The 13065-nt window shown below is 41.8% G+C and overlaps 1 protein-coding gene across 5 annotated transcripts in view; it reads right to left on the reverse strand.

Annotated features, from left to right (window-relative positions):
• Positions 1 to 13065, reverse strand: part of DNAAF9 (dynein axonemal assembly factor 9) — a 115678-nt gene that overhangs the window by 32133 nt on the left and 70480 nt on the right. For all 5 annotated transcript variants that reach the window (XR_015714809.1, XM_087818842.1, XM_016212082.2 and 2 more), the window contains 4 exons: positions 7595 to 7698; positions 2262 to 2408; positions 1115 to 1203; positions 592 to 693 (listed from right to left, as the gene is read on the reverse strand). Coding sequence is in view for 4 of the 5 variants with exons in the window: in XM_087818842.1 (XP_087674968.1) it covers positions 592 to 693; positions 1115 to 1203; positions 2262 to 2408; positions 7595 to 7698 (442 nt within the window). In the remaining variant the exon portion in view is untranslated. The remainder of the gene's footprint in view (positions 1 to 591; positions 694 to 1114; positions 1204 to 2261; positions 2409 to 7594; positions 7699 to 13065) is intronic.

A 13065-nucleotide genomic window follows, 5' to 3' on the forward strand; every position in this document is an offset into this window, starting at 1 on the left:
GCTTGGCCTTTGTGAAAGGGGCCCAAGTGGACTTCAGCCAAGAATTAATCCGAAGCTCATTTCAAGTGCTGAACAATCCTCAAGTGGACAAAGGCTGTTCCTGTGGGTCATCCTTCTTTGTCAAACTGATTAGATGATATGTGACCTAGAGATTGCTGCCATTGGTACCAATTTGAGGAACCTGGGATTAGTAGAATTTTAGTGGTTTCCTTCCAATCAAGTCCCTCCCTCAATTCAGGATTGTTGTGTTTTGCCACCATTATTTTCAGGATGTGAAGCTGTTACTCTTGACTTAATTTCTCCTGCACAATTATAAAGCCAAGGCTCTAGATGCCGTTACCTAAGATTTAATAACTAGTTGAAATGGAGAGTAATTTGTAGAGCCTCCAAGGTTCCAAAATTTGAGTTACTTCTCTGGCCTTCACAGGTGCTTGTACAAATATGTATAACTATGTATAAAGGCTATATTTTTTTTTGGGGGGGGGGGAGAAGCTATAAAGAAAAAGGAGCTTAGAAAGGACCAACATTGAGGTTTCTGACATTTCAAAAGCCAGAACATTAAATATCTATGAACAGAAAACCAGAGCTCACCAGTCCAGCTCTGGGAGTTTGGCTGACAGTAGCTTTAGAGGACTTCGTTTCTCCCCAGCAGAATGGCTCAGGACATTGAAGAGCTTCTGTGCACTGGAGTGTCTAGAATATCAAAAGCTCACAGATTAGAACTCCATCTCCCTATGGCGCACATACTTTACATAACTTGTTCTGATGCTTTCAAACCAGAGTCCTGTGACAGAGTCAACACTTCCAAAACAAGCATTTCACTGACTTAAATAAAATGTGGCGTCAGTACATGATGACTGGTGTGTCCACATAAGAAAGCTGGCCTGAAACCCTTGGTAATACAATGGGTTTCTAATTCTTGGTGGATTTCATCTTTCTTGACTTCTATGTCCCCAAGGGCTCTTACTACCTGCAAGTTGGCAGCACTGAAATGATTGTGTTGGCCCTTTTAGAAGCCAAGACCCCTGTGTTACATAACACAAATCATCCTGCAGAGAGAGCAGACATGCACAGCTTAGGGAAGCAAGCATAAACACTGAAAGCAGCCACTTACAATCTCTTTTGTTCCACAGATAATCCATCTTCCTGGATCACTTTTAAAGACAGCCCTGAGTTAGCCTGCTGTTGCCAGAGGGAGAAGACCTAAACAAAACAGAATTTGAGCAAAGAACACTTGAAACCCAACAACAGGATATGGAACCCACATGGGGATTTGATGGTTGCTGAAAATCTAGTCTGTCAATACATGAGACAAACCATCATAACAAACAAGTTTGTTTCAAAAATAGAGGCCTAAAGCAATTTTGTTCTGTATTTTTCAAAACTAGAATTTCTGGGTTCCTCTCCCAGGGACTCTGCTCCTTCAGAGGCCAGGAAGCACAAAAGAAGGTGTCAGGTAACATGTTCTGGCAGAAGAGGCCTGTTCTTCCCTGGTGATAGGGCCAGACAGAAGGAGTGGCTCAAGCAACTCCTGTCTGGAGGTAGAGGGATGGCTAAAGAGAATCTAAAGGGCTGCCTCCATGTTCCTGGTTGAAAGGACAAGCTCAAGGAGGTAGGAAGGACCAGCAAGCCGTAAGAGGGAGACACAGACTGGCCTGAGAAGCCATATGCAGCCAAGGCTACCTCTTGTCTCCTCCACGTTCTGTGAATCTGCCCTGAGGGAGAGACACTGTCCTTTCACAAGCTGCTTCAATCACATGTTTCCAAGCATAAGGCTGGCCATCTATTTGACTTTGGCTACTGCTTGGTCTCTAAGTGGGTTGTATAATTCTCAGTAAGCTCCCCAACTCATGCAATCTGTGCTAAGTGCCTATATTATGCAGCATGCCAAGTGGGACCATTCACAAGGGCAGGACCTGTGAATCATAGGGAAGGGAGATCTTGGGGTGGGGTACAGAGCTCTGATCCAGTAGGTAGGACCCAACAATTCAACCAAGTAGCTAAAGGGACATTGAGTCTAATTAGGATTTAAAGGGACAGAGATTTTTCTTAGGAGCTAAAAGCCTTTTGTTCAGTTCCTTCAGATTCTCACCTCTCAATGGCAAGGCACCACTCCAGAACCCAAAGGGATTTGAAGCAGCCACCCCCACCAGCCCTCCCAACACTCCCTCTCATCACCTCACTGTTAACCCTGAGATGCTGCCTTACCACCTAAACTGCTAGGTAAAAAAACAGTAGTTTTGCTGACTGATTGATGTTACCTCTGAGTAAAATGCTTGGTATATCTTTGATCTGGGGAAAAGGGCAATCATCAGAAAATTGCTTGAACCATGGAAATGAACTGGAAGATGAGGAAGTAATGAGCTTCTAAAATCTATCAGAAGGGCAGCAACAACACTGGTGGAATCCTAAGAGAAAGAGAGGGAGCATCAATGAGAAAAGCCATTTGCAGCACTCACAACTACTATCAGACACATATTAACAAATTTCAGTGCAATTATTTTCACATTATATGGTTTACTGGGGTTCAGTTATAGATGTGTTTTTCAATACCCAAGTATACAAGATATAGGAAGCACAAGGATTTTTTTCTAAAAACGTCATCTCAGCCTAGCCAGGTAGCTCAGCTGGTTAGAGCATCACCCCCCTATGCCAAGGTTGTGGGTTTGATCCCCAGTCAGGGCACATACAAGAAGCAACCAATGAATGCGTAAGTGGAACAATAAATTGATGTTTCTCTCTCACTTTCTCTCCCTTCCTGTCTCCCTCTAAAAATCAATAAATTAAAAAAGTTTTTAAAAAATAAAAGAATAGGCTGGCCGGGTGTGGCTCAGCAGTTGAGCATCTACTTAGGATCCAGGTGATACAGGTTTGATTCCGGGTCGGAGCACATGTGTTGGTTGTGGGCTCGATCCCCAGTCGGGGGCATGCAGGAGGCAGCCGATCAATGACTCTCTCATCATTGATGTTTCTATCTCTCTCCCTTGTCTTTCCTCTCTCTGAAATCAATAAAGATATATTTAAAAAAATAAATAAAAACAAAAAAGAAAATAATAATAAAAATGTCATCTCAAAATTCTTTCTAGGTGAATTCTTTATCAGATTTATATTTCCTCCCATTCTGTGGGTTGTTTTCACTTTCTTGATAGTGTCCCTTGATGCACAGTTTTTAATTATGATGAAGTCCAATTTATATATTTTTTTCTTTTGTTATCTTTGCTTTTGGTATCATCTCCAAGAAATCACTGCCTAATCCAACGTCACAAGGATTTACTCCTATGTTTTCTTCTAAGAGTTTAATCATTTTGGCTCTTACATTTATGCCCACACTTCATTTTGAGTTAATTTTTTACTTATGGTCCAACTTTATTTTTTTAATCCTCACCCACGGATATTTTCTCCATTGCTTTTCAGAGAGAGTGGAAGAGAGAAACATCAATGTGAGACACATCAATTGGTTGCCTCCCATGCACTCCCTGACCAGGGTGGGGACTGAGCCTGGAACCGAGGTATGTGCCCTTGGCCAGAATTGAACCCGGGACCCTTAGGTCCCTGGGCCAATGCTCTAACCACTGAGCCAAACTGGCTAGGGCGAGGGTCCAACTTTAATTTTTCACATGTGGATATCCAGTTGTCCCAGCACCATTTGTTGAAAAAATTGTCCTTTCCTCATTGAATGGTCTTGGCACCCTTGTGGGAATCATTTAAGCATATATGTGAGGGTTTATTTCTGGGTTCTCTATTCTATTCCATTGGTGACCTTATGCTAATACCACACTGTTGTTTGATTACTGTAGCTTTGTAGTAAGTTTTGAAATCAGGAAGTGTCAGTCTTCCAATTTTGTTCTTTTTCAAGATTGTTTGGTGATTCAGAGGTACCCTGAGATACCATGTGAATTTCAGAATGGGTTTTTTTATTTCTGTAAAATATGCCATTGGGATTTTGACTTAAAAAAATTCCATTGACTCTGAAGATCATTTTGCATAGTATTATAATCTTTTCTTCTTTTTTTATGTCTTTATTGATTCCAGAGAGAGGGAGGGAGAGGGAGAAAGAGATAGAAATATATCAATAGTGAGAGAGTCATTGATTGGCTGCCTCCTGCACATCCCCTTCTGGGGATCGAGCCTGCAACCCAGGCATGTGCCCTGACCGGGAATTGAACTGTGTGACATCTCCTGGATCACAGGTCAGTGCTCAATCATGCCAACCAGGCAATACTGTAATCTTAACAATATTAAGCCTTCCAACCTATGAATATGAGATGTCTTACCATTTATTAATTTCTTTCAGCAGTGTTTTGTAGTTTTTAGTGTACAAGTCTTTCACGTCTTTGGTTAAATTTTAAGTATTTTATTCTTATACTTAGGAATAAATTTAACCAAAGATATGAAAGACTTGTACACTGAAAACTACAAAACACTGCTGAAAGAAATTAAAGAAGACCTAAGTAAATGCTATTGTAAATAAAACTGTTTCCTTAATATCTTTTAAATTGCTCATTGCTAGGGTGTAGAAATGCAACTGATTTTTTGTGTGTGGACTTTATATCCTGCAACTTCTGTCAATTCGTTAAATTCTAACCATTGGCGGGGGTGGTTTGTGGACTCTTTATGATTTCTACATAAAAGATCATGTAACCTGTGAACAGAGATCATTTTACTTCTTTTCAAATTTAGATGCCTTTTATTTCTTTTTCTTGCTTAGCTGCTTTGGCTAGACCTTTTAATACTATGTCGAATAGAAGTGGCAAAAGCCAGCATCTTTGTCTCGTTCCTGATCTCAGAGGAAAAAGTTTTTTTTAACATTTAATTTTTCATTATAAAAATAATATGTTCATTAAAATTTTTTTTAAAGTAGAAAAGAAAGGTTTAAAAAAATAATCCAAAGTCTCATCACCTAAACCCAATTACAACTAATATTTTAGTATTTTTTCTTCTAGTCATTTTTTTCCTATCCATCCACTGACTTAACATTTTTAGGCACTGGGAAATCATATTTATTTTTACAGTTCTGTATCTTGCTTTTAAAACTTAATTTACTGTTAACATTTGCTATGACGTTGCAAACTCTCTGTAAACATTTGCAAAGACTGCTTTCCACTCCCCTCTAAGGTTACCCCTACAGCTGGACATTTATATACTTATTCCATTTCTCCTCTGCTAGTAGTGCCTTTTATTTCCTCTTTGCTAATTTACTGTTATGCATAGTATCGTGAGGCTGTTTCTGATATGCTTCTATAAACAGGCATACCTCAGAGAGATTACAGGTTTGGTTCCAGACCATCACAACAAAGTGTGTACAGCAATAAAATGAGTCATAAATCTTTGCTGGTAGAGGGTCTTACCTTCAATTTGTAAAAAACGCAACTGTGAAGCATAATAAAACAAGGTATGACTGTATCTGTTAACTAATCTCATGTCTCTAACATTCCTGACCTGTAACTCAGTGTTTTCATGTTAAGAACTATAGAGCTCTTCATAGAAAAGAAATATTAACTTATTTTTTTAATCATCAAACACATTTTCCCCAGCTTAATTTTGCTTTTTAATTCTCTTTTTGAGATACTTTTTAGAGCTTTAAGCTATTAATTAAGTCTAATAAATTTTATGCTGTATCCATAGAATGGAATACTACTCAGCAATAAAGCAATTAAAAGAGACTACTGATACACACAACAACATGAATGAATCTAAAAATCATTACACTGAGTGAAAAATGCCAGACTCAAAAGGGGACAGAATGAAAAAAAAGGGCAAGTATGCATAATGTCCATTCATATAACACTTTAGAAAATGCAAACTAATCTACAGTGACAGAAAGCTAAATCACTGGTTGCCTGAAGTGAGAAGTAGAGAGAAAGATGAACTGCAAAAGGGCATTAGAAAACTTTTTGAGGGTGATGAAAGTCTTCTGTATCTTGATTATGATGGTGGTGTCATGAGTGTATATACCTCTCAAAACTTTGAATGGATAGAGTTAACTGTAAAGTATAGTTCAATAAATTATCAACAAAAATTTTTAAAATACTTAAGTGGTCAAATTTGACAGACTTTTCCTTTAGAATTTCTTGTATCTAAGGAAGTTTCTTTTTTAAAGAATTTTAAAAAATTTATTGATTTAAGAGAGAGAGAGAGAGAAACACTGACGTGCTATTCCACTTATTTATGCCTTTATAGTTTGCTTCTTGTAAGTGCCCTGACCAGAGATCAAACCCGCAGCCTTGGCGTACTGGGACAACACTCTAACCAAGTGAGCTACTGGTTCAGAGCTCTAAGGAAGTTTCTAAGCTAGAAAGTCTTCCTGTCCCTAGAGGTTTAATAAATATTACATTTTTATATTCTTTTTTCTACTTGTAAAATTTTAAAATATTTAATTTTAATCTATCAGAAATTTGATTTTTGATATGAGAAGACTCCATTCTCCCCAAATTAGCTAACTTATATTCCCAGCACCCGAATGAGTCACCCTTTCTCCCCTGACGCTGGAAGACTCTTTAACCTAATATCAAAGCTTTCATCTATAGCAGGGATGGGGAACTTTTTTTTTTTTTTTTTTGCCAAGGGCTATCTGGATATCTATAAAATCATTCTTGGGCGATACAAAATTATCAACTTAAAAATTAGCTATGAAAAATGCTCCTAGATTTATTAAACTTTGAGTCCTGCCTGTGGTTGCCTTGGCAGGGCCAGACCAAATGATTTTGCAGGCTGGACGTTCCTCACCCGTGATCTATAGGGCCATCCATGGTGTCTTATTCGTCTGCCTGCTTTTTTGAACGGCCTTTAAGGCAGCAGGTTCCATGAGGGAGAAAGAATTCTTTCAAGAATTGCTCAAAGAATTCATTTTCTGACCATCTGATGAAACCACCTCACCTAGTCTTTGTCCTGGCTCCCAAACAAGCTGGTTTTGAGGCTGAGGTTGAGTGTCACACTGAGAGACAAGCTGTGCTCTGGCCAGGGAGTACAGGCTAGAGGAAACTGATAACTACCCTCTTTTCCCAAGGGAAAGGGGAAGTGTTGATGCAGGCTAGTGAAGGTAAAGAATGGTCCTGGGGGTGGAACTTTCACGCAGCTGGAGGTTAGGACTAACGCACGATGGGGTAAGGGCTAAGTCTTCATGGGGAAAGTTAGCCATTTTCCCTCTCTGCCTCACTTATAATTCTTTCTCATGCTAATGGGTAAGTGGAGCCCCATCAATGTCACAGGAAGCAGCTTCTTTCCAGATCTTAAGTGGGTAAGCTTTGTGTTCCTGGGCAGGAGGCCATCTGGTAGGGGCCATTGGAGGCCTTCTACAGCCTACCTTCTGATCCTGTTTGGGATGAGTTAATCACTCATGGGTAGCTGCTGGCCCTCCTGACCCAGAAGCCCTTTCTAGCTAAGCCCTTTACGGAGCAGCAAGGCTGACGAGGCTCAGGGCCCTGAGAATGGGCAGGCCTCTCCATGATCTCCTCGCCTACCTGCCCTAAAGGCAGTGCTGACTCCTGACATCCTGTCCCATGGTGGTAGAGCGAGAAGAGGATTATATGGTTTTTCCCTCAGATGTGTGAGTATCTCTCTGAGCACCAAAGCCAAAGACTGGTAAAACACCTACCCCATCATAGAATGAAACGGAATTCACGTGATCCTTGGAAATGATAATACTTCCATGATGACGGTGAGAAAACAGAAGGCCTCTAGAGAAGAAATATACTTTCCCTGGAAGGAAAACAGAGCTGGTCAGAGCTGGTCAGAGCTGGAGGGCTGGGCCCTGGGGACCAGATTCCAATGTCCTTCTTGTAGGTACCAGAGTAGTAACTACAGAACAGTATCTGCAGCACTTCAGTTACATGATTTTTATTCTGAGCCCTGTGCTCTGTAGAAGCCAATGTACCCTCTGAGAGCCTCAGAGAGAAATGAGGTATCAGACACAATCTCTGATTAAGAATCAGAAAAACAAGTAAGTTATCAGCTGATGAGGAGGAGCAACATTCACATTCACGTATGGGTGTCCTCCAGGGAAACACTGAAAAAGACTCAGTATGTCTGCTCCATTACTGAGTTTATAGGTGCCTCTTTCTCCTATTTTGGCAGAAGCTGGCTCAGGTCTAAAAAGACCACATTCCTCACTTAAGGCCTGAGAAGGAGCACTACAGTCCTAGCTGAAGGACTAGTGAAGGGAGTCTAAGGGTCTCTGTTTCCAGCAAAGGAACATCTGAGTTAGGCAATAACTGGGTTCTACAGACACTGGAGACCTGCTGTTCTGTAGTTTACACATGCAAAAAAATGGTGAGATGTGGATGCTGGATGTGGGCTCCTTAGGACAAGGATTCAGGTCCGAGGAGAGCTGCTGTTTCTGGGATGACCAAGGTCATTCAGAATAGTTCAGTATAGGCCCTATCAGGCAGACCACAGAAAGATGGACGGCAAAGATGACGAGGATTAGGCTTAGCTTGTGCTTGCTTTGGAGACCCAAATGAAGCACCCAGAACACCTCTAAGTCCCCTGGGTGAAGCTGTTTTCTGGAGCTGGTCCAAGCTGGATCCTTTCTGTTCCTGTAACAGTCTTTCTTTCCCTGTTTTCACATATAGAGAAAAGAGAAAGTAATTCTTGGAGTTCAAGGCCTGGTAAGTGTGTGTGCAAGTGTATGCATGTTAATGGGAATAGGGAGAAGTGGAGAAGATGGAGGCAGTTTTTAGGTAAAAGAGGAAGGTTTGGAGCCTGCATATCAATGAGAGAACTAGTTGATCAGCCAGAGGGAATTAATGCCAACCTTACCATCTGTGGCAGCAGCTGCCAGCAACTAGCTAGCCCACTTCAAGGCATCCGGGTTCAAGCCCTATAAGCCTCCCACCTCTAACAAGTAAAGCCTGGCCTCCTTTGTATACAGCCTTGCCCTAGGGCCCTTTTCAAAAAAAATATATATATACACATATATGTGTGTGTGTGTGTGTGTGTATCTGTATTGATTTCAGAGAAAGGAAGGGAGAGAAAGAGAAAGAGAGAGAGAGAGAGAAAGAGAGAAACATCAATGATGAGAGAGTGTCATTGATCAGCTGCCTTTTGCACACCTTTGACTGGGGATCGAGCCCACAACCCGGGCATATGCCCTGACTGGGAACTGAACTGTGATCTCCTGGATCTTAGGTCGGTGCTCAACCACTGAGCTATGCTCGGCCGGGCACCCTAAAGGCCTTGTGAGTAGCAGCTACTCATGCCTCAGCCTCATCCTGTACCAACACCAAGGTTCCTTGCTGCTGTTCCCAGACCATTCCCCTCCATGCTGGCACAATATTTTCATTCCCTTAGAGACACAGCCCCTCCTTTCCTTCACTGCTCACACCTACTGCCCTCCTAATCACTCCCCAACATTTCCAACAGCTTCTGAATGGCTCACGGCCTTCTCTTCCAAAAGCCAACACTCCCATTCCTTCTGAGAGACCAGGGGATGGCCCATGCCATGTTCTGGTCTCACTGTTCCTTAATCCCAACTGCACAGCAATAAAGTAGCACCCAGAAAGTCTTAACCTGTGGAATCTTCAACTCTAGACCCTACTTCCTAAAATTAGCATCCCATTATCCATTTAGTTCTCTCACTCCTGAAACCTCATCCTCTGATGTCACCAAGCCTTCAAAGCCTCCAGTCCTATTTTCCCCTATTGCTCAGCAATTTCCTCATTTCTTCTCATTCACATCCAAGGCAGGTCCCCCAGACAGGGTCTATCTACTTTGAATCTCTGTTTTGTCAGGGGAAGGGATGGAAACAGATTTTACTTTACTATTCATCAAGTATATCATATGCATTATAGTTTCCCATCTTCACAACAATTATAAGAAAAGTATTTTTATAGGACTGATGGGGAAACTTAACTTTAGAGAGATTTCCCAAGAAGTCACAGAACTACTCGATAGTGGGGCCAGGTACAAAACACAAGTTTGTCTGATGCCACAGCACTGTTCCACACTGGGCCCTTCGGTTCTCTCACCACTCTTCCCTTCCTTTTTGCTCTTTCCAAAGCCCATGTGTAGCTAATCTGACCATGGGCCTTTTCTACTTCCTCAACCTCAACAAGCCCACAGTTCTGCCCAGCAGTCCATCCACTGCTGTCTCCCAACCCCTTCCACCAACTCCCCAGGAGCCAGCCTTCCAGATTCTGGGCTTACCCTCTACCTGTGTACCTCTAATGTGAATTTTCTCTTGGACAAACCTCAAAATCCTCCCAAAGCTTCTAGAAAAGAGCACAATTCTAAGAGTTTGCACATTCCAAGTACTCACTGGAAAGACAGGGAAAGAAGCAGAGCAGGGAGGTCATCTCCAGTACTTCTCCCTCTAGACTCTGAAGTCTCAAAACAAAATGGAAAAGAGGAAAACAGAAATTCACAAGGCAATGCTGAAAAGCACCAACTATGGCTCCTGGCCCAGGGCAGAGACTCTGTAAACAAGAACTGGTTTTAGTACTGGTGCAGTTACGCCTCTGGCTCTGGGAGCAGTACTTCTGTCATTATTCTCAGAGCACACATGAGATGATTGAAGTGACTCATAGGGTGGCCCAGTGCCAGTGCCCTGGTTGGTCTCTTAGGTCCTAATCCACTTTCTGTAATAACACTCTGGTATCTGCTCTGGATTCGTGACTGTCAGATTACGTACTGAAGGGACGTGCTTTTGCAGGGGTTTCTCAGTGACCAGTGTAGACAACTCCTGAGGAGATCTTCCTGGCTCTTTGTCTCATCCCTGGTGCCCCAAGTGGATGGGCTCTGCCATTCCTTCTCCATTCTGTATGAAAACCCCGGGTGAGAGAATGTTCCCCATCACTACCTAAAAGCAGCATGGGACTGCAGCATGGTTCTGTCTTTGCTTGACCTCTGCATTTCCAGGAGTCCAACAGGAGGAGGAGGAGCCCTCAGAACAAAAAAAGACACTATGTGCCAATGAAGAATTTGGCTTTTCCTCCTTCAGACAACTAGCTGTACAAATAAAAATTCTCTTATGGTCCAACCTGTGTAAAGAGTGAACATTTATCACTACTGGGGAAATATTATGATGTAATGGCTGAATAATTTTCATTCTCAGTATGTGAAATATACACACATGGTTTAAAAAAAAAAAAAGAAAACAAAACCCTGATGACTGTCCTGTGACTTGCTTACTTATCTTGACACCTGTTCTTAAACCAACCAGGCTATAGGTACAGCAACATGCAGCTGCACACGGTGGGCACAAGTAGGTTTAGTTGTTCATATGGAAAACAATACAATAGTTAATAAGTAGTACAAGAATAAACTGTTTCATGTACTCACAACTGTAAACCTACTTGTGCCCACTCCTGTATAATTCATTCATGTTCAGTGCGGCAGAAGATACTCTTTTTTTTAAAAAAAATATATCTTTATTGATTTCAGAGTGAGGAAAGGAGATGGAGACACAGAGATAGAAACATCAATGATGAGAGAGTCATTCATCAAGTCCGCAACCCGGGCATGTGCCCTGACGGGGAATCGAACCCTGATCGCCTGGATCCTAAGTTGATGCTCAACCGCTGAGCCACGCCCGGCCAGGTGATACTCTCTTTTAAAGAATCCCTCAACAGCTTAGTGTGGGCACAAGGGAACACATGAGAGGGTGCAGAATGAAGGCAGCAGACAGTGCTGCCTGGGCCTTCCTGGGCCCACTGCCTGGGTCTTCCCATCACAGGAAAGCGAAACTCAGCTTGGCCAGAGTTCTCAGGATGTGTCAACAGCCCCACGTGTCAATGGGAACAGAGCTGCTGTTCCTCACTGCTGAACAATCTCTGTCCAATGGAAGAAAATACTCTTAAACTCTCTAGAGCACTACAGGGAGAATGAAGGAACAGCCTGGAGTACTATTAATAAAAATATGGTCAAGTGATATCAAACAAAGGTGCAAAGGCAACTCAAAGGAGAAAGGAGTCTTTCAACAAATGGTCCTAGAAAAACTGGATATTGCTGTGTAAAATAATGAGTCACCACCTGTACCTTGCACTGGACTTTCTGCCCATTCCCACCAGATAGAGTGGAAAACCTCATACTTCATAGGAACATCAGATAGAGTACGCAGAAGGATGTTGTCTCAGTAGTGGGGTGAAATTAACCCTAAATTAAATGCTGCTTTGCTTCCTGCCTAACAAAGCTTAAAGGCAAGGCCCAGATTACAGAACTAGAAGAAAAATATATTAAAACAATTATAACTGTATCCCATATGTTTAAGAAGCTAGAAGACTGAACCATCTTAACTTGAAACATAAAAAATGTAAAAAAATATAGAAATCAAACTTCTAGAGATAAAAAAATACACTGTCTGAAAAGAAAAAATACACTGGATGAGGTAAATGATATTAGACAACTGTGGACAAAAAGGGGTTAAATACTTAATCTGAAAAGCTCAGGGCAGGCCTGGTGGCATTGCAAACTCAGAGGCCTAAAATAACCACAAAGGATGGTCTGAAATTAAAACTTTCTAAACTTAAGCAGTTTGTGGCTGGTAGCCATGTCCTGAGGCAGTATTTTTCCCTAACAAAGGAAAATCTTCACTTAACTAGTCTGTTATCTTTTTGCATATGAGATAACATACCTGATTAACATGCCTTTGCAAAACAAAGCAATTTCCCCTTTTTCAGGGCTATCAAAAAGCACAGAGCTAAGCATTACTGTTGACTGTTAACTATCCTGCACCCACCTATGTAAAAGAAGTGTGTTTATCATTTTACTTTTTATCCAATCCCAGGGGTCCCCCACCCTTTGCTTTCTTGGGCCTCCCTAATCTATCACCAATGGATTTCATATAACCCATTTAGGATTCCTCCTTTGATTGTAATCTATAAAGCAAGGTGTGAAACTGCCTTCTCCGGAGCACTACCCAACAGTTCTAGTGATCAAAAGTCTTCCCCCCTCCTAGTGCCTCCTCCTGTGCGCCCCTTAGATAAGACCCCTGCGGAACTTACTAAAAACTTACTACTCTTTTTAATTTGAATTGACAAATCTGGCTTTAGCCTGGGAATCTCAAAACACTCCATCCATGGACCCTAATAAAGGCATGTGCCTGAGGTCCTGCCTCTCTCTCTGCCTGCA

This window comes from Miniopterus natalensis, chromosome 7, assembly GCF_054644295.1.
Source record: "Miniopterus natalensis isolate mMinNat1 chromosome 7, mMinNat1.hap1, whole genome shotgun sequence".
Lineage (NCBI taxonomy): Eukaryota > Metazoa > Chordata > Mammalia > Chiroptera > Miniopteridae > Miniopterus > Miniopterus natalensis.